Source organism: Ictidomys tridecemlineatus, chromosome 7 (assembly GCF_052094955.1).
Source record: "Ictidomys tridecemlineatus isolate mIctTri1 chromosome 7, mIctTri1.hap1, whole genome shotgun sequence".
Taxonomy (NCBI): Eukaryota; Metazoa; Chordata; class Mammalia; order Rodentia; family Sciuridae; genus Ictidomys; species Ictidomys tridecemlineatus.
Window position 1 is genome coordinate 140,690,285 of NC_135483.1, and position 21,895 is coordinate 140,712,179.

General features: G+C 46.7%; 1 protein-coding gene across 1 annotated transcript; it reads right to left on the minus strand.

Annotated features, from left to right (window-relative positions):
• Nucleotides 1-2,855: 2,855 nt before the first annotated feature.
• On the minus strand, nucleotides 2,856-6,356 carry Dlx2 (distal-less homeobox 2). The gene is made up of 3 exons (XM_005324596.3): nucleotides 5,591-6,356; nucleotides 4,921-5,105; nucleotides 2,856-4,410 (listed from the first exon to the last, which is right to left on the minus strand). Exons 1-3 carry the CDS (start codon nucleotides 5,988-5,990, stop codon nucleotides 4,006-4,008), a joined length of 990 nt encoding a protein of 329 aa, XP_005324653.1. The 5' UTR covers nucleotides 5,991-6,356; the 3' UTR covers nucleotides 2,856-4,005.
• Between the last annotated feature and the right edge of the window lie 15,539 nt (nucleotides 6,357-21,895).

The following is a 21,895-nucleotide window of genomic DNA, read 5'->3' on the forward strand; positions in this document are numbered from 1 at the left end:
AGGGGGCGGGGAGGGCCCGCGGCCGAGTGTATGCAGGGGAGTGGGAGGGGAGGAAGACTCGGATGTGCCTTGGCTGCCCGCAGCTGGCACTAGAATTCAGTGCCAGAGCTTTGCCCAAGTGCAGAGAGTTCTGCCAGTGGGTGGAGCGGAGAGGGACCGGCACCCCTCACTCTTCGCCCCCCCTCCTCCCCGCTTCCCAGCGCTTGTCATATCCTGTCTCTGGCCTGATATTTTACGCGGGCAAATGGAAGGGGATTACAATGAAGATTTATGTGTGTTCCGAGCGCGGCTGCGTTCCCAGTGTAGCGAGCCGAAATCACTGCTTCCCATTTCCATTTTTCATTCTTGCTTTGGGGAGCTCAGTTGAAAGCGGGGCGGGGGGAGCGTGTCTGCGCGGCGGCGGGCTGATCACAGGGCTTCGCGTCTCCGGGCGGGCCGGGAGACTGTGAGAAAGGCTTGCCAGCGCGTCGCCCCCGGCAGGGCTGGAGCCGGCCCCCGTCTCCTGGAGCCGGGCTTTGTTTCTCCTCTCGCCCACCCCTCCGCCTTCCCGCCCCCTCACTTCTGCGGCGCGGGCGAGTCCCTGCGATCTCTTCTCTGTGCCCTTCTCCTGGTCTGCGGAAACGCCCCTTTCCCCTGGCCCCTGCACCCTCCCGCCCTCGGCTTTGCGGGCTCCCCAGGGAAAGGCGCGTGGTGGCCCAGCCCGACCCCGTTGCCGCCGAGTGCCAGGTTCGGTGACTCCGGCTAGTCTGTGGGGCCTCGGCCCACCCCTGAGAGGGGCCGCCCGCCCTCCCGGCTCCCAGGCTTGTCTCATGCCAAGGCCTGTTGCGTGATTCCAACTTGGGCTGACATTCCCTGCCCGGGGCGCTCCGGCGTAGGCCTCTTAATCATCTTGTCTACTGCAGATCCTCCACACCAGCCAATTTACTGCCCCGTCTCTCCCCGCTGGTTTCAGGAGGGGGGAGGGGAGTGCTCGTAAAGGAGGGGAGGGCACAGTCAACCGCAGGAGGAAGACTGGCACCAGCTACTGGCACTCAAACAACCCACGGAATTTGGAACTAGGGTGGGAGTGGGGGCACAGGGAAGTGGATCTGACAGGCAGCAGTTGCTTAGGGGAAGATCAGAATCGAGGGTCAATGGGTTTCAACTCTAGAGATGCAGAAATGCAAAGGGACACTACATTGTGTAGCCTCCTTGTTTTTCCCCAGCCCCAACTCTTTGGACACTGTGGTAAAACAGACTTGGAGCAGTCTTCCAAATCAATCTGGCTAGAAAAGTCAGGGACCAGGATGATGCCATCCTCTGCCTTAACTCTGATTTTGGCAGAGATGAGTTGAAGACACATAACATGGATGGCCTAAATAACCGAGAGTAGGGAGCTTGAATCTGGCAAGCAGGGTTCTCTGGCCTGTGCCCAACCTTCTCTCCAGTAGAGGCGGGTCCCTTGGAGGGAATGGCTGAGGTTCAAACCCTGTGTAGAAAGATGCTGGAGCTCTCCCAAAACCCTGGGATGCTGCTCTTCCACACAAGGTGAAGTTAGAAAGATCTCTAGGTAACTGTGGACATCATAATCACAGACAAAAGTAAAGCATCTGTGATTTGGGGCATTGTGATAAAACGGTAATGCTAAATAAGAAATAACTAAATTTTAGTGCTTATCGTATGCCAAGCACTGTTACATCATTGCCTTATTAAGGGTTCATTAAGTTGTTGCTCACAACAACTCTGAACCATAGCTGTTATTATTTCTACTATCTTATAGATGTGCAAACTGTAGAGGCTAAGAGGGTTGCCCAAGGTCACATAGTCAGTGATTGAAGCCAGCAAGCTCCTAACTGTAGGCCTCAGTACTTCCAGGGAAAGGGACTATTAGTTCAGACCAGCATTACATCCCTACCTTTAACTTTTGCAGGGAATGCCAAAAAGTAGAGTCACTTCCAAACCTGGGAGCTGATTGTGTGGGCCCTTGGTAAACAGCAGAGCTGAATGGTGTGTGGACCTCTCCTCTCAGTGTGAGGTGCAGAATGCCACTCCCACAGCAGTGTGCATCACTGAATGTGCATATGTAAGTATGTCAGCATGAATGTGAATGTGTACGCATGAATTTGTGTCAATGTTATGTGTACAAGTATTTGTGCATTACTGCATTTGTGCATACTGCACTACTGAGGAAGTTCGAGTGTGCCATTGTGTGTGCCTGTGTGCAAGAGTGAGAGCATTGAATGTGACTGAGATTGTGTGCTTGTGTGTATGACTGTGTGCGCTAGCGTTGCACTGTGCGCCGGGTCGCCCTGCATTCCAGAGCAGCCAACCGTGCCTCCTGGAGGCGACTCAACAATTCTCGGCTCAACCAGCTCCCAAAGGGCCACCAGCATACAGAGGGGCGGGTCTAATGTGGGGGTCTGATCTTAGGCTGCAGCCGAACTCGGCCCGGGACAGCAGGTCCCCGGACGCGGCTCGAGTGCACCGCCTGGCCTAGGTGGCGGACGCGGGGGCGGCTCAGACCGCCCAGGCGCAGGGCCCAGGCGCCGGCGCCAGAGGGGCCAGGCGGGCGAGGCTGGAGCCGCCCAGCGCTGAGTGAGTCACGGCGCCGCGGGCTGGCTAACCCCGAGCCCGGACCCGGGCAGGGGCGGAGCTGAACCCTTTGCTGCACCCGGCGAGAAGCGTGCCTGTCCTCCACTGGCCGCACCTCTCAGCGCTTGCAACCACCAAAAGGTGCAAAAGTCCGTCTCTGCTGACCGGGTTCGGGTCCTGGGCAGCAGCTTGCGCTCTGAGTGCATGACCGACGGAACCCCGGCACTCAAAATAAATACAAAAATAAAATAAGCAAAAATAAAAAATAAAAAACCCACACACACTCCAATGAAAACAATAATTTATTTAAATAATCTCTTCATATTGTAAAATCAACATTAAGAGCATGTTGTTTTTCATAATAAATAATCCCAAAATACCTTGCATTTAAAGAACAAAGACTTTAGGATAAGATAAAACAAATTCAAATCAGTAGCTTAATTTAACTGAGAGTTTTTTTTTTTTCAAAGGGAAAAATAAACGGAGGGTTGCTGATGTCACTGCTAAACCGCAGTTTTCACAACTGGGGGTTTACAAAAAAGGTGAAAAGATGAGGATTTTTACACAAATCAGTGGGAAATCTGCACAGACACCTTTATTTACAAACTCTGTGTCGAAGTCCAGGCTAATAATCCTGAATAAATTTTAAAAAAGATAATTTAAACACATTTTTGCAGTGTCCACATATTAAAAAATCATTTTCTCCAACATCAAAATGAGGTCATCCGCAAAGGCACCTAAACTTTTAAAAAAATAAAAATAAAAAAACTCCACTGGTGATGGATGAGGAGAGAGCTGAGGGAGCGTTGGTGGGGTGAGCTTTAGGTGGGAAGGGATTGGGGGCACCGGGGCTGGGAACAACCCCGCAGGAAAAAAAAAAAAGCGGCGAGTCCGCCTGGGTCAAGGGGGCACGGGGTTGGGGGAAGGGCGGGCACGCAGGACCCCGGGAGGTCAATAACCGAAGCGGACTGGAGCTGAGCCCGGAGGCGAACCGGGAGAAAGGAACCTCAGAGTGCCCGAGAAGCCTCGCGGGCGGGGGAGGCGTCCTTCTCCGGGGCCCAGCATAAGCCCCGGGGCGATGAAGGCGCCGGACAGCCTCGCCAGGCGGAGAGGGCTGGGGAGGCGAGTCCGAGGAGGGGTTGGGAATGGCCGAGGCTCCGGGTTCAGGTCGGAAATGTGACCATCGAGAGCGGCCTTCCCCATGCAGCTGTTAGGGTCCTCGGAGAGGAGCCCGCGAGGCGGGGAGAGGCCTCCCAGTTCTGCGCTGCTCCGTGGCTGAGAGAGGGAGCAGCGCTTAGGGCGGGCCATCCTAGGCCGCAGCCTCAGGGACTGCTGGGTGGCGGCTGCTGGCCAGCGGGAGGGACCCACCGGCTGTGGAGGCAAGCCCTGGGAATCGCTGGTCTTGGCTCTGTCTCTGGAGCGGCCTCGGTGGGGTTAGAAAATCGTCCCTGCGCTCACCGGGGCGCCCCCTCCGCCGTGGTGATGATGGTGGTGGTGGTGGGGCTGCGGGGTCTGAGTGGGGTGCAGTAGAGGCGCTGTGGCCTGCAGGTGTGAGGCAGAGCCCGACGCCTGGTGATACCACGGGTAGTTGCCCAGAAAAGCCGAGGCTGCGCTGCTAGGACTGGAGCCTGAACTGCCCGCACCGCTGCCTCCGCTGCCCGGGCCGCCGCCGCCCCCCATCCGCTGAGGCGCGCCGAAGTCCCAGGAGGCCGGCGCCGAGACTGGAGGCGAGGCACACGGTGGCGAAGAGCTGGCCCCAGGGTGCTGCTCCGAGGGTATCTCCCCGCTTTTCCACATCTTTTTAAACTTTGATCGGCGGTTCTGGAACCAGATTTTGACCTTTGTGGAAAAAGGACCCGAGCATTAATGGAGGGACCTGAGCAAGGATCAGGGAGGGGAGGGAGCAAAGGAAGACCGCCGGCGGAGGTGGCTACTGAGCATCCTGTGCAAGTGAGCGAATTATTTGCGGCGGCCTCTGAGATTCTGTTGTGTCCTGCTCCATTAGGAGGCAGTCTCAAAAAGCTAAGGATGTGCTGACTACAAGTGACTGAATGTGGTGCATAGTGGTGACAGCCGGAGGGTATCAGTAGAGCCGGTTATTTTACCCGCTTAATCAGTAGCGGGTCGACCAGTAGTTACTAGATTTCTGCCTATCGCTGTCCCTTTTCTTGCCTCCCACGGGGCGATCCCTTGGGGATTTTCAGGTTTGGGCCTAGAGGTTTAGATTGCCCCATGTGCGAGCCTGGAAAAAATCTAAAACTACTTAAAATATACTCTAAAATAAACAAAAATTGTCCACTTCTAGAACAACCCAGGCCAGTGCCCTCCTCGCCACCGTGCGAGCCCCACCTGAGTCTGGGTGAGGCCCAGAGATGCAGCCAGCTCCGCTCGCTCAGGCAGCGCCAGATATTGAGTCTTTTGGAAACGCCGCTGAAGAGCCGCCAGCTGGAAACTGGAGTAGATAGTGCGGGGTTTCCGGACTTTCTTTGGCTTCCCATTCACTATTCGGATTTCAGGTTCGAGGTCTTCCTTCTCTGCAACGAAACGGAATCGTGAGAACCGCGCGGCCCAGGATTCTTGGTTGCCTAAAGGGTTCAGCGGGAACTTGAAAAGACCCGGGAGGCGGGTTTTTGGAGATGTTGCTTGGCTACCGGCGCAACTTCCCCGCGCCGCCGGCTGGCGCCGAACCTGGGAGCTGAACCCTTCAGGGAAGGGGAAGACAGGCACACGCCAGAAAGTAAAAAGATGCAGATGGCAAGGAAATTCATTTACTCGTAGGCATGCACCGTGTGCCCACTGGGCCTTTGAGGCTGCCGGGTCCCACCGTTCAGAACCGAGGGACTTAAACCTTGACTCACCGGGAGACTGGAAACTGGGTAGGGTAAAGGGCAGGAGCAGGCGGTGAGTACGTAATGTGGAAGGTCAGGGTTCCGGACGGCCCCTCTCCCCAAACATGTTTACCGCATCCATCCCAGTGACTAGACCGACTTAGCACCCGTGACACCAGCGTTATGCATACCAGGCTCGTTGTTCGCGGGGGACGAACTGGTCCCATAGGGCGCGTAAGAGGTGTAAGCAGCGGTGTAGCCCAGGTCGTAGCCGCTTTTGGCGGAGTAAGGGACATTGTTGAGGCCGCTGGCATGGTACTGGTAAGAGCCCATGTGCGCGTAGGGCGAGGCCCCCCCGCCGCCGCCGCCCGCCGGGTGCTGTTGGTTGGTGTAGTAGCTGCTGTCGGTAGCTGTGGACACCGGAAGGGTTGGCGACTCCTGTGGCTTGTGGAGGCTGCTGGTGTTGCTGTTGCTGCCGCCGGGGCCCGCGCCGCCGCCGCTCGGGGGCTGCTGGTGCTGGTGGTACGTGCTGGAGGCCGTGATCTGGGTCGAGTGCATATCAGCCACCAGACTGTCAAAGACTCCAGTCATCCTGGCCCGGGACGGGAAAGAGCAGGGGTGGCGGTCGTGAGGGGGAAGCGAGGCGCCTCCTCTGTCTCTCCCGGTCCCTTTCAGCAGCCAATGTAATTACTGGGAGGTGAAGTGGGGGGTGGGGGGAGAGGAAAACAAGAAATGAGGCAACGGTCTAGGCGCCTCCTCCTCTGGGGGAGGCTATCACCATGCGCTGCTTGGGACAGCTGCGGCGGGCCTCATACTCTCTCGGCCTCTCGGCCCTCTCGGCTCCTTGCCCAGCGCGGGCTCGGGCGGGGGGCGGGCAATGGAGGGGGCAGGGGTGACTGGGACCCGTCGGGCTCCAGGAGGCGGGAGCAGGTGAGCGGCCCGGAGCAGCTTTACGATTGTCTGCCAGGCGGGATCCTGCAGGGTGGGCATTTAACACTTGTCACGTGAGCGCTAGCGACGTCACCTAGCAACAGCCAATCAGAAGAAACGAACCGTGGGCCTCCAGGCACCCGAGAACTCAGGGCCAGGGGTGGGGGCGGGTGTCACATGGCGGGCACTGTGGCTGCGGCGGCCGCCAGTGCGTGCAGGCAGCCACTGAAAGTGAGCAGAGACGCGAGGGAGTTGGGTGGGCGATGGGGGTGCAGGATGGCCCGCAGTAGGATAGAGGCGTGAAGTTAGAGACTGACATTTCACCCCAGAGGAAGAAGTGGGGTCTCCTATCCTATTCTGTGTGCAAAGGCCAATTCCAGTGATTTGTACCTTTTTGCCCGAGGTGGGTCGGTTTTCAAATATATTAATCAAATAAAGCAGTGCAGAGAGCTGGACCAGCAGTATCCCGCTTTTCCTGGCACTTGCTCTTGTCAGCCACTCAGCACTTGACAGTCAATTGATTTAAATTATCCATAAACCATGTATAATAATAACTACTTCCTAACCAACCCACGGGGATATTAGGACAATTAATTGGATAATATTTAAACGTTTTTTCCTTGTTGCTTGAGAGAAAAGCTATATAAACCCAAAGGTATTATTACTTTTCCTTGTACTTTCCTGACATGCTGAGGCTCTGAGTAATTATGTACATTTGATGGGTAACTGACACCCGGAAAGCGATCTCAGGGCTTCCTCTTCAGGGTGGAAAGACCAGCCAGACCAGATGGCCTTCAAAGTTCATTCTAACATCATTTAAATTCCACGTTTTTTACAGAGAAGGAAATGAAATAATCCTTAGGTGAGATTATAGATTTATCGTCTCAATACTAGATTCATCACGTCTTGCAACTTATAGCAAATACAAGTTCTATTTCATGCACTTAATTTAATCCTATTTTGCAGTTTTGCACTTTAGGATCCTGTTCTGCTCTATCATTGCACATACCCACCCCAACTTCCCCCTTTTTTTCAGTCTTGGAGATCCTCCTTTTATTTATTTATTTTTTAATTGTAGATGGACACAGTGTCTTTATTTATATTTATATGGTGCCAAGGATCGAACCCAGTGCCTTCAACTCATGCAAGGCAAGCGCTCTACCACTGAGCTACAAATCCAGCCCCTTCCTTTTATTTTTAAAAATCGAAATCGAAATTCCTCTCTATCTCCATATCCTGTTGGTTATGAACGAACGAACGAACACACACACACACACACACACACACACACACACACACACACAGGCCTTGCTGGACTTCCAAGTCTGAAAAATCCTGCGGAGGCCCCTGCTTTGTGGCGCCACCTGGTGGACCGCGTGTGAGGTTGCGATGGGTCGTGTAGACGAACTAATCACGCCCAGGCGCCAGTCTCTGAAACCCCCCAAAAGAACAAAATAGTAATTAAAAGCCACAAAATTGTGCTAGTGCGAACCATCTGAAGCACCCTTTCCTAGAGATATAACATGTCGCTGAAAGAACTTGTTACAACAACTGCCTAATGGAAAACAAGTCGATACTTTGAAAAATACGGTCTTTGGTCTCTTCCCCAGAAAAAGCAAGTGTGTAATTAAAACTCAAGCATTCACACAGAGGAATAACAAGGCAGGTAATGCGCCCTCCCGTCTGCCTGGATTTAGTTATTTTGGTTAAGAAAAGATGGGGAAAAACGAGTTTAAATGCTTGCAACGGGATACACCACCAAGGGACCCCTAAAGCTGCACTCTGCTTGGTGGGTTCCCAGTTTAAATTCTTGATGTTTAGTACAGATTGTCTTTTGGTGTCTTGACTTAAAATCGTCTATGTCATTATTGTGGTAGCTGTTTTTATCTAATACAGAAGAAAATTTTCCTGAAAATGAAAATTTAAGAATGTAATGGCTGTCTTTCTTTTCTCTGCTTCTTTGTTCCCATCCCAAGCATGTCCTCTGGGCCTTTTCACTGTGGCAAATTTGTTGTATTTTATTTCTTTAGAAAACTCCACTAACAGCCTAAAGTCCAGGTCAGTTGCGATCTGGAAAATAGCATCTTTTTGGAATGAAATATGACTGTAGCCCCCTTTATTTGGGGAAGTGGAAGACCAGAGGTAATGAGCAAGGGGAGGGGTGGAGAGGGAGAAAAGGAAAGGGAGAACTTAAACTGCATTTGGAGAATCAAGTAGAGACTTGAGGTATTAATTCTGACAATTCAGACAAAAATCTGGGTTTCCTGAAATTATCTGATCACTGCATCAGAATATCTACTTGATTTCCTTATTTTGGTCCAAAGTCAAGAGTACCATACAGAATGGGTACTTATGTCCACAGTTTAGGTTGAGATGATGCCCAAGGGAGAGTTTGAATCAAGTCGGGAGAAATTCAGCTTCCTCCTCTGTTTCAGGGCACTCTTTCATCTTCTCTGTTTTCCTAAGAGCCCCACATTTTTTTGGTTGTTATTTATTTTAACATTTTTTCTAATTAGTTATATGTGACAGTAGAATGCATTTTGACACATTGGAGCCCCACATTCTTTAACTCAGGAGGACCTAGAGAATGAAGAGGGAATTAGGGGTTAGGTGTCTTTGCTCTAGTTCTGTTTCAACTTCCCTATTGAGACTTTCCCTATTTTGATCCTGTTCCTAGCCTTGGTCTGGTCTGGGATTCTCCTTCCTCACCGCAATGGGAGTCTACCACCAACCTTTGTGCCAAGCAGGGACAGAATCATCATTCCATTTTACAGATGAACATGAGGCTCATGAGGACATGAAACATGAGGACAGAAACGACCTGACCTTTTTTTTGAGTTAGGTGAACCACCTTCCTAGCCCACCAGATGCCTTTCTCTGTTGTACTGGGCAAAGCACGTGGGTATTTGCTGTAAGCCTTGATTAAACAGCTCCCCATATCTACCAGCCCAAGATCTGGAAAGGGTAGGCATGTAGGTCTACATCTTGCTTTCAAGCCACTGCCTCACTGCTGGCCTGGGTCAAGATTCCAGCTCTCAGTGCTTCATTCCTACTTGTCTATTTGGTGTAATCTGTTGCACAGAAGTCCAGCAGGTAGGGCTGCGGTGAGGAAAAGGGTGCTTCCAGCAGGGAGTGTGGGGTGCCCAATGTGTGCAGTGGGCCCAGGCCCATTCTCACTCGCCTATCCCACTGGAGGTCCACACACCAGCTACTGGACTATCCCATGTCTCCCAGTCTGCCACTCTCACGGAGGATCCCTAGGATGGAGGTTTCCAGGCTTCAAGAGGCAATACTTGTTTTGGTACCATCCTTCATATTTACATTATCAATGTAATAGCTCTAAGAACCCAAGCTTTCAATTTCCTTTGGGGTTGGTCCTAGAACTCAAAGACTTTGGGAAAAGGCAGAGATTTGGTTTTTGAGAACTTCCTAGCTCTGCCTTTCTACCACCAAATTGAAGGTGATCCTGTTTTTCTGTCATTGGTCAGCAGCTTTTAGGAACAACTGTCCTTTTACATTGCTGTGTCCTTAATGCTGTTTTTTGGCTTTTGAGCCTAATACAGCCTAGAGGGACCTCGGAAACCATCAAGTTTCCACAAACTCTAAGACCCTTAGGTGGATATGATCCTTGACTCCCAGCTCCGTATCCTTGAGGGGGATATATATATATATAATTCAGCGAGAGGAGAGGACACAATGGAAACTCACCAGAGAGAACTCTCCTGAGGGTGGGATTCCGCAATGACGGAGTGAGTGGTCCTCTGTTTCCCCTGTAGTCACCAGGGACATCCTCACCTCCCCTTTCAGCTCAGGGATTGTCACATGCTCAGGATTTCCACATTCTTAGGAGGTCCCATGTTCTCCCCCTCCCCACCATTCCCTGTAAGCTAGAGACTCTCAGTCAGCCACTCCTGGTGCCAGGCGCTGTGTGCCAGGCGCTGGGGGGTCCTGACCTCCCTCCAGTGGTTTATTGGCTAATGAAGAAAGCAATTGCCAGCGTTTATTTATTGAGCACTTACTGAGCACCTGGCGTGCCGCCAAGCCCTTGTTACCTCACCGACTCCTGGGAATCCCCTAGGAGGTAGGTACAGAACCATCCCCGCTGAGGAAACCAAGGCTTAGAAGGAACCGCTTGCTTTAGCGGTATGCAGCCGAGTCCGTATTCGAGCTCCGGTATGGGCCACAGGGACAAGATTGTTGTCGCTCGAGACTTTCTGCCCCCGGATCGCTAGAGAAGGCTGCACCACCACCTCCCTTTTCTGGGCCTAGTGCTGCAAGTGCAGTGGGACAGGTGGGAAGGGGCATCGGCCTTCCTAAGGTCGAGCGGCTCCCCGCACCCCCGGAGCTCCCGGAGCCGGAAGCGCAGGTTCTGTGGCGGGACCGGGAGGGGCGCGGGCTGTGCAGGAGATAGCACTGTTCCCACCCCGGGAAGGTCCCCGAACAGAGACAGAAGAAAGCACACCTTCCCACCGCCAAGCCGAACTTCAGGGACCGAGGCTTCGTCCTGGTGGGGAATCTGTCCCTTTGCTCCCTGCCGGGGTGCGAGCAAACCCCAGGAACTTGAACAAGAATGAGCGGATAGTTCATGATCCCAGCCATGACCCCTCCACGGCACTGGACGGCCACTTCGGCATGCTTCTAGAACTCTCAGTACCAATTTTGCCATTTGCCTCCTAATTGATCAGAGTCAACCCTATTTCACTTAATTGTCGATTAAGTGACGGAGTTCCCCAACCTCTGAGGCACTAAGCTTGTGGCCCAACCGTGGGATATGAACACATGGGCCCCAAACTCAGGGTATGGGTGGGCTAGCGTCGGAGGGAGGGAGAAAGGCGTTCTCCTTCGAGGACTAGAAGCAGCCAGATCTCGGTGCACAGTCTGTGATCTAGGAATGCAGAGGGAATGTTACCTTTCTCCCACCAAGTATAATGGCTCCGAATACTCAGACTGTTGGGAAGTTCATTTTGAACGTTCAGGAGCACTGACATTGTGATGACAGGCGTGCAAATGGTTCAAGGTTTGTTCTTAAACCTGAAGGAAGATTGCTGTCATTCTCTGTCCCTAAAACCTGGGCCAGCGGCTTCCAACATCCTCAAGCAGGCTAGGAGCTGGGGCATACTGAGCAGCAGGACTTGAGCTAGGGAGCACAGACCTGAAAGCATGCTTCTGTCCTGGAACTTCCTGCCCTCCCCTGTAGCTCCCTCTGGGCCAGCTCCCTCCTGGCCAGCTCTGTTGTCCCGTTTGAAGGGACAACTCTTCAGGCTTGAGCTGTGAGGAGCAGCAGCGAATTCCAGTGCCCATGCCTAGACTGGATGTACATAGCGCAGGGTTGTACATGTTGCATGTTTCTAGAACTTTTGGAGTCAATTTCTTTCTCTGCATTTTAGGTCTTAGACCCTGGTCAGGCCCACAGTTCTTTGTTGTTTATTCAGTGGCTAAATCAAACACACACACACACACACACACACACACACACACACACACACCAAGGTGGAAGAATTTGGAAGGAAGTCAGAAACTCAGAGTACCCTTCAGGAAAAGAAAAATTTCTTTCTTTTGTAGGAAGTCTTTCCACTCTCTTCTTTTACCCATCGTTCAACTAAAAAGTTAGCCATCTTCTATGGTTGCAAAGGGGATATGCTGATCCATAGAATGGGGGTTGGGAGGGAGCCAGACTTTGCTGGCTTGAACCACTGCACTGAGCTTGGGTAGATTTACTGTGCTTCTTAGTTTGCCTCTGTAGAATGCAGGCAATAACCGCTTCCTCATGGAATTATTGCCTGCTGTCAGATTCAACTTGAAGCTAGGCATTCTGTGGCCTAGACACCTCAGGATTTCCACTGCCGAGACACAGGCTAGGACCTTCTCCTGGCGGTCCAGGTGAGGGTAGATGCTGTGGACTGCAGGCTGCAGGCTGCAGGCTCCAGTGGATCAGAGCAGGCCTGGGGATTGGGTAGAGACCTCCTAGGTGGCAATGGGTGGTTCAGGTGTTTTGTGAAGGTCTGGACTGGGGATGAACATGTGGGGCTGCCTGCAGTACTGGCCCTTGATGAGGCTGGAAGGCTGTGCCTAATCCCTATGGCCATGGACCACCCCTCTTAGGCCCCTCTTCAGGTAAGCCTGGACTGTTTCTGCTCCTCACAGAAAATGAAGAGGATTAGAAAGAGGAACACTGCAAGTCATAGGGAACTGACTTTGGGTAGCTTTGCCCAGCCTGGTGCCCTCTATTTGTCTGTCTGTCTGTCTGTCTGTCTGTCTATCTATCTCTTTATCTATCTATTTTTGATATGGGGGTCTTGCTATGTTGCCCAGGCTAGTCTTGAACTCTTGGGCCCAAGAAATCTTCCTGAGGGATCTTTCCATTTCAGCCTTTGAAGTATAGTAGCTGGAACTGTAGGCTTGAGTCATCAAGCCCTGTTTCTGCCTCCTTTAAAAAAGAAAATAATTTTTAATTTTAGGTGGACACAATATCTTTATTTTATCTTTAGGTGGTGCTGAGAATCAAACCTAGTACCTCATGCATGCTAGATGAACACTCTACCACTTGAGCCACAACTCCAGCCATCTGCCTCCTATTTTAAATAAAAGGAAATAATATAATTGAAAAACTTAGAAGGTAATACATTGAAGTTGCCAAGTGTTCTGTGAGAGAGCACTTGCCTGACATGCTCTAGATCCTGCATTCCATCCCGGAAAAAAAAAAAAAAGTGGAGTTGAGTGTCATTTTATTTCTTCTGTGAATTGCTTATTTATGTCCTCTGCCCATTTTAAAAAAATTGAGTTGTAGGTAATCTCTAAATATTGTGGGGATTAACTTTCATCTGTGTTTATAGTCAAGGCTTATCTTAGTCAATTGTTTTTCTTCTACTTTTGTTTATTTTCTTTTCCAATTCAGAAATTTTATTTTTATGGTATGAGAGATTGTACCTAACGCCTCCTGCATGCTAGGCAAGCACTCTATTGTTGTGCTACATCCTTTTCTTCAAATTTTATTTTGAGATGGTCTTATTAACTTGCCCAGGTTGACCTTAAACTTGTGATCCTCCTGCCTCAGTCTCCCCAGTAGCTGGGACTACAAGTATGTGTCATTACTTTGGCTAAGTTTTTGTTTTTATGCTGGTCATTTAACATAGAACCTCCTTTATGTTCAACATGAACTCTACCACTGAGCTACACATCCCTAACCCTGAAATTTCAAGTTTTGTGTGGACAACTATGTCACTGACTGTCTATCTGTACCTCTCCCTCTCTTTTCTATTTTAATGCCTTCTGGGCCTTCAGGTAACAATTTTAGATACCATCAGTACCCCAAGATTATAAAAATATTTTTTCATATTTTCTTTTTGATACTTTTAGAGTTAATATGTACAGTGGTTTAAAGTATGGACTCTGGGCTCAAATCCTAACTTGGTTACTTGCTACCTTTGTGACCTTGAGAAAATTATTTAACTTCTCTGTGCCTTAATTTAGCCTTTAGTCAGCCTAAAACATCATCATTTCCATTAGCAGTGGACACTTGTGCAGTAGATCAAGAGCTGTTTCCCAAAAATCTGACTTTTGGGGAATGTCTGTCACCATTTCCAAGATTCCCTTGCAGTTATATGTAACCATATGGGTCAATTCTAGGCAATGGAACAGGAGTGGAAGTCATGTGTGCTACTTTTGAGAAGGACTTTAAGACAGTGTTGAGACTCTTTCCAGCTATCTTTCTCCTTTAATGATGCGGATGACCTGGCCTTAGGGGAATCAATCGCCTAGGAGAATCACCCTTGGAGAATCATCAACACTTATTTTGAAGGTTGTCTGAACAATAATTAAATTTCTTATTTTAAGCAAGTGAATTCCCCCCCGCCCTCAGTGCTGGGATTGAACATGCATGCTTAGGAAGTGCCCAATAACTAAGCTACACCCTCTGCCCCAGAGGTTTTTTTTTTTTTTTTAATTTCTGGGAGTTGAACTCAGGGGTTCTCTAATACTGAGCTACACCCCCCAGCTCTTTTTATTATATTTAAAAATTTGAGGCAGAGTCTCACTAAGTTGCCAACTTTGTCTCAAACTTGTGATCCTCCTGTCTCACCTCCTGAGTAGTTGAGATTACAGGCATGCACCACCACCTTGCAGGATATTTTTATTTTTAAACATAGCATAATTAATACATTGTCCTTGGACTCAGAATACAATGATTTTTTTCAGAAAATTATGTGGAAAAATCCAGAACATCTTTTGTCTGTGCACACCAGAGATTTAATTGGGATCCAAGCGTAGAACTCAAACCATTTGCTTCTGTCCACGAATAGAAATAGGTTAGCACAGCTGGTTGTTATCATTAGGAACATGTCTTAAAATGATCATTAGTGAGGTTCTGGCAGGCCTAAGCCAAAGTCATATGCATTTTCTTTTAAAGGTGATGGATTGTAGAGGTTTTGTCACCCTGCCATGAGAGGACCTCCCTTTCATGTCAGTGTCACTCTTGCCTTGGACACATGCTTATTATGCTTAGGAGTTATCATGGGGTGATAAGCCCACTTCCTACTGTAGTCTTTTTTTGATCTGCCCTACCTAGGCTGGTAGGATGAACCAAGGCAAAGGCAGTACAAAGGCAAGAAGTACTAATAAGGAAACAACTTCAAATAGAGACAAAACAGAAAACTTCCCACTAAAAGGAACATAATGACTTTTTTGGCAGGTGAGTACAGAAACTTAAGGACTCTGAGACATTGTTTTTTGGGGGCCATTTCAACACATTTGTTTTGTTGGTGTTACCACACAGTTAAGTTTTGAGTTGATGGTGTGCTTTGGTTCCATTTAGAACTGAGCATGATTTTTCACCACTCTTCAGAAAAATTTGAACATTAAGGAGCTACACCAAGTGTAGTACAAGACTACAATGACACCCAGTGGTCATTTAGGGTCTTCATCTACATCAACAAATTGCACATATTTGTTTAAGGAAAACATTCTCTATGTGTGTGTATGTGTATGTGTGTGTGTTTGTACTGAGGATTGAACTCAAGGCACTTTACCACCAAGCTACATCCCCAGTGCTTTTTAATTTTTTGAGACAAGGTCTTGCTGAATTGTTGAGGCTGGTCTCAAACTTGCAATCCTCCTGCCTCAGCCTTCTGAATTGCTGGGATTAGAGGAGTAACTTGAATCTCAGAGGACCAAATGCTGTAAATTCTCTTGGTATAAACCACGTGCATGTTATATGAGATAGCCCTGTTTTAGTTAGCTTTTTTTTTTTTTTTGCTGCTGTGACCAAAAGACCTGACAGCAACAATTAGAAGAGGAAAAGTTTTTTGAGGGGCTCATTAGTTTCAGAGGTCTTTGTCTGTAGACAGCTGGCTACATTCCTTGGGGCATGAGGTGAGGCTGAACATCATTTGAGGTCAAAGTGTGTGGTGCAGGAAAGCAGCTTGGAACATCGCACCAGGAAGCAGAGAGAAAGAGAGAGAGACAGAGCTCTGCTCAACAAGGTCGAAATATATACCCCAAAGACACAATATATACCCCAAAGACACGCCCACAATGACCTGCCTCCTCCAGCCACACCCTACCTGCTTTCAGTTACCACTTAGTTAATCCCTATCAGGGAATGAAGTTCACTGATTAGGTTGAGGCTCTCATAACCCAATCACTTCACTTCTAAACTTTCTTGCATTGTCTCACACATATCTAAGCTATAACAAGCCCCATAATCTGGTGATTGATTGTAAGAAAAATATGACATGTAAGAGACTTGAATGATAAATGAGAGTTAACCAGGTAAATGGTCAAGAGAAAGGTATCACTGGAAGAAGGACTGGTAGGCAAAACTTCCTGAGTCCATAGGACCCTTGAAACTCTGGAAGAAGGATTATGGGTTGAATAACTGTGAAAAGAATATTCAAGATAGGGCTACAAAATATACCGGGGAGGGGGGCCTGCTGGGGTTGTGGCTCAGTGGTAGAGCGCTTGCCTAGCATGTGTGAGGCACTGGGTTCAACCCTCAGCGCCACAGAAAAATAAATAAATAAAATATAAAGGTATTGGGCTGGGATGTAGCTCAGTGGCAAAGCATCTGCCTTGCATTTGCAAAGCCCTGGGTTCGACCCCAGTTCCAAAAAAACATACACACAAAAAAAGAACCCCACCCCCCAAAAATTAATAAAAAAAAGGTATTGTGTCCATCTACAACTAAAATAAACAAAATACCAAAATAGACAGGGGATAAATAATATAGGATCTAATGGGTTTTTGGCTCAAAAACCATGGAAAAAAAGTTTTTTTTTTGGTGTTGGGGATTGAACCCAGGGTCTTGTGCATGGTAAGCAGGTATTCTACCACTGAGCTACACCTTCAGCCCTGAAATTTCTGAAGATATAAAACTTTATGGCCCCATGTGGTGGTGCATGCCTGTAATCCCAGCGACTTGGGAGGCTGAGGTGCCACAGTCCAGCTGCAGCAAAATAAGAGGGGGGGGGAGGAGGGGGACACGAAGAACTTGTGTACATTGATACAGCAAGAGTGGGAGCCTTTTATTGTAGGACAACAGAGGTATTTATACATTCCACATAGCTTATCTAATTAACATAAACTCGATACAGCAGTTAACCAATAAGGAATCTCCACACTTAATGGCTTGCTGGTGCCACTCCCCCTGGCAAAATACCAGGCGCCATCCTGACTTGTTTACAGACTCTAACACTGAGGCAGGAGAATTCTGAGTTCAAAGCCACTCTCAGCAACCTAGTGAGGCCTTAAACAATTCAGCAAGACTCTGTCTCTAATAAAATATAAAAAAGGACTAGGGATATGGGTTGGTTAAGAGCCCTTGGGTTGAATCCCTGGTACAAACAAACAAAAACCTTTATAATTAAACTTTTTAATTTTGATATAATTATAGATTCTCATACAGTTGTAAAAGGTAATAAAGAATGATCCTTTGTATCATTTACACAGTTTCCCCCAGTGATAGCAGACTGTGAAGTTATAGTCTAATCAATTAGGATATTGACATTGATACTGAACGTATCAGTACTAAAGAATTTCTGCAGAATATTTTTACCACATAAGAATCTTTTGTGTTGCCTTTTCCTAGTCATATCCACCTCCCTCCCACCTTCCCATATTCTTTAAGGGACTTCACAGGTTCTCTGGCTGTGATTTTCTTCTCTGTAAAATGTCGACTGACCCTTCCCTCTTATGTTTCCCTCTGGAGTGTGTTATACATGATGGGTGAGAGGTACTGGTCCCTGCATTCTGTGCTTTTATCAAATTGCCCTTTCCCCAAATTACAGCAGTAATGAAGGGGCTCTTGGGAAAGCCATTGGCCCTTCTGAAGCCAGACTTCCATAAGGCCCTCAGGGCTAAGAGGACTGGAGGCCACCTTTGAGAATGCAGACCGAGATCCAGAGGTTGTCAGGCAAGGACAAGAGAACGCGGAGAGCAGCTTGGTCCCTGGGCAGAGTTTCAGGCTGGGCTGCCCAGGGCCTCTGTAAGATTTTCTGGTGCTTGTGATCTTCAAGAGGTCAGGGCAGACTGCTTTCAACTGGGTGGAAGTGTATTTCTAAAGCTGAGTGACGGACTCCATTTTATTACTGAGCTATTTTCAAGATTTGTATCTTGAAGTATATCAATAGTTTCAACTGAAAAATGTTGTAGATGGAGGGCAAAGAATCATTTGATTACTTAATTTTCATGTTTACATAGCATTTGTTTGAAAGTAGTAGGAATCTAAATTCCAAATGTGGTTACAAAATCAGCCTCCACTTAAACTGGTAAGTGCATTTTAATGAAGCTTAATTTTAAGGCATAAATTTGCATATTGAAATTTGCCTGAGCCAACTTTTAGAATATGATCTCCAGAGCCCGGGTTCTCTAGTATTCTGAAGATGTGGTAATTCTTTCGAATTTCTTTTCATGGCCTGAAAACATTCATTTAATTGGTATAAGCAAAATGGAGAAGGCTTAAATTAAACACTAGTTATAGTACAATGTTTTTCAACTCATTCTCAGAATGTTCTTCAGATGCTATAAAACGCAAATGTTGGGGCTAGGGTTGTGGCTCACTGGTAGAATTCTTGTCTTGCATGTGTGAGGCACTGGGTTCAATTCTCAGCACCACATATAAATAAAGATATTGTGTCTATCTACAACTAAAAAATAAATTAAAAAAACAAAAACAAACAAACTTCCCTCACAAATGTAATTTTTAAAATAATGTGTTAAACATATTTATTCAATAGCTCATTTGTATTTAAATCAACAGAAATGAGATCTTTAAATAACACATGAGAATTTGTTATGTCAAGAAGAGTTTCCATTTCCCTCTCTATCTCTCTCTTTTGTACTGGGGATTGAACCCTGTGGCACTCTAATCCTGAGCTACATCCCAGCCCTTTTTTATTTGTTTCATTTTTAAATTTTGAGACAAGGTCTTACAAATTGCTGAGGATCTCGCTAAGTTCCTGAGGCTGATCTTGAACTTTTGATCCTCTTGTCTCATCTCCCAAGTCACTGGGATTATAGGCGTGGGCCACTGGTCCTTGTTGAATCGTTTCTATTTTCTACTGATATTTTCCTGCAAAGTCAAACTTAATCAAAAATTAAGTTGGTTAATACATTTATCACAAGTCCAACAATCCCAGAGGGACTTCAATAAGTCATATAAACCTGAAGTGGACTTATTTAAAACTGTTATTAATTGTAAGATAACACACAGAAAAAAGTTCATGAACCACAAACATAAAGCATGATGCATAACTATAAAACACATACAATTATAAGAAACTATGAGAAAACACACACAGAGGTCAAGAAACAGAGCATTGCTGTCTCTCCAGAGCCTCCTCCCTTGTGTCCCAAACTGATGACTTCCTTTTCAATCTCTCTCTCCTCCCCAGCTAGACCTTATATTCTGGTATGTGACTAAATCATAATTTATCCATTCTGTTACTGATAGACATTGGATTGTCTTCAGTGCTATGAAGAACAGTCTTGTGCTTGTCTCCTGGTATGCTTATGTATGCCTCTCTATTGCGTATATATATAGGAATAAAATTGCTGGATCATAGAGTATGTGTATCTTAAATTTCAATAACTAATTTCAAACTGTTTTCCAAAATGATTCTGATGTGCATTTGTGCAACAGACTTTTAAAAATATTGTTAATATAAAAATAAAATCTAGGGGTTGGGGTTGTGGCTTAGCGGTAGAGCGCTTGCCTAGCATGTGTGAGGTGCTGCGTTCGATCCTTAGCACCACATAAAAACAAATTAATAAAATAAAGGTATTGTATCCAATGACAACTAAAAAATACATATTAAAAATTATTAATAACAAAATACAACTAAAATCTAAAATAAGGGCTTCTTCAGTATGCATCTATTAATTTTTGTCATTAGAGAACTGTGCCCAAGTTCTGGGGGATATAGTGCAGTGGTAGAGTGCTTGCCTAGCATATGTGAGAATCCTGGGTTTGATCCCCAGCCCAGCACCAAAAAACAAAACAAAAACAAACAACAAAAAGAAAAGAAAAGAAACTGAGCCCCTAAGTTTCTTCATTTACCTCGATTTTGGGAATGGAATTATAAAAATATTCTGTGGGTACAATAGTGGCATTTTAATCATGTTCTTCTTTTAAAAAAGTATTTAATTGTTTATGATACCTCCATCCCCCCAAATTCCATAGCAGGCTTTATAATATTTTCCTGAGAGTGCAAATGAAGGTAGTAGAATGGAAGCAGTCCCCTTAAGAAGGCGGGAAATGTGGGTTCTTGTACTACATGTTTTTGCAGCAAGCTGGGTAACCTTGGGCACGTCATTTAGTTTCTCTGACCCTCTGTTTCTTTAGCTGTAAAATATAGGTGGTGGGTCGGATGAGTTTAGGGCCCTTTCCTGATCCCAAATCTAGAAAATATTATTTAAAAAAACACATTTCTTTAGTTGTAGTTAGACACACTACCTTTATTTTATTTATTTATTTTTATGTGGTGCTGAGATTCAAACCCAATGCCTCCTACGTGCTAGATGAGTGCTCTACTGCTGAGCCACAACCCCAGCCCTAGGAAATATTCTTAACGCTCACAAATAAGCCCAGTCTGGTTTCCACAGGCCCAAGGATGTTTCATTATCCTACACACTGCAGACCATAGCAAGCTGAGAAAAAGAAGGTTAGGACTCCTTTTGGTCCTAACCTTCAGTGGGAGGGCATGGGTTTTATACACTACACCTGATTTAGGAATGAAGATAAATGAGGTGTAGAGAACTTCATCAAGGAGTCTGTAAGATTCCCCACACCTGCAGTATCCTCAGAACAAGACCAAAGCCCAGCGTTTTTTTTTTTCCCCCTAAAATCTTTATAACCTACTAACTTCTATTTTCTAAGGCAGAAGTTGGCCATGATAGTCCATCAACTAAGAATGATTTTTATGTTTTCAAATGGTTGAAAAAAATCAAATGAAGAATAATATTTTGCAACACATGAACACTAGATGACATTCAATTTTCAGTCTCTATTTGTTAAGTTTTACTGGAACACAGATATGTCATTCATTTATATAGTGTCCACAGCTGCTTTTGTGGCCCCACAGAGTTGAGTAGATGTGACAGACACGGGATATTTATTAACTGGCCTTTCACAGAAAAAATTCACATACCCCTGGCCCAAAGCAAACCTATAGTTTGCATTTTATGGTTGCTTCTTCAAAGGCTGACCATTGTCAACAAACACTTCTAAATCACCCAGTCATATATCATCTCTGACTTACCTTTGTTTCAATTTTTAGTTTCTCTTAAGGTCTTTAATGATTTCTCCCTCAAAACTTTCTTTTATATAAAAAATGCATCTTCACTGAGTTGTCTGGTACCTGACAACTTTTAGGCATTTCAATTCCTATTCAATAAAATTTCAGGACTGCGGCAGGTGCTTTTCTGTCACCCAGCCCTCTTTAGGTTGAGCTGAATCCCCTTGTCCTGGCCTCCCTTACAGACTTGTTTCAATTTGAAGTTTCTGCACCTTCTGCTTTCTAATCCCAAGGCTTTTCTATAATAGCAATTGTAGAAATTGTAGAGGACAAAGTGTGTGTGTGTGTGTGTGTGTGGTGTTTTAACTAGGACACAAGTCTGCTCAACTAAGTCTCTAGAACAATGTCACATATAGAGTTTTGCCACTTTATGGTTTTTAGCGGTCTTCACTGTTCACTTCCCAGGAACATAGGCTGAAGTCTAAATAATAATTGAACAGTTTAAATGAAAAACAAGGCAAATTGGTTGCTCTTTCTTTCTCTCTATGTGAAAATATCAGAATTTTATAAGTCACAAATCTACATATTCTAAAACTATACTTGAAATTTCATTTATGAGTGTATGACTAATAACCCAGAGAAGTTATTGCCATTGGAAGATTTTTATTACTTACATTTTCCAAGAGAAGGGGACTGCCACATCAAAATCTATTGGCTCTGTGGTAGAGTGCTTTCTTAGCATGTGTGAGACCTTGGGCTTCACCCCCAGCACCCAGGGTAGAGTGAGGGAGAGAGGGGGTGTATGCTCCCAAGGGAAGTACTAGGGTGAATAGGAGGCAG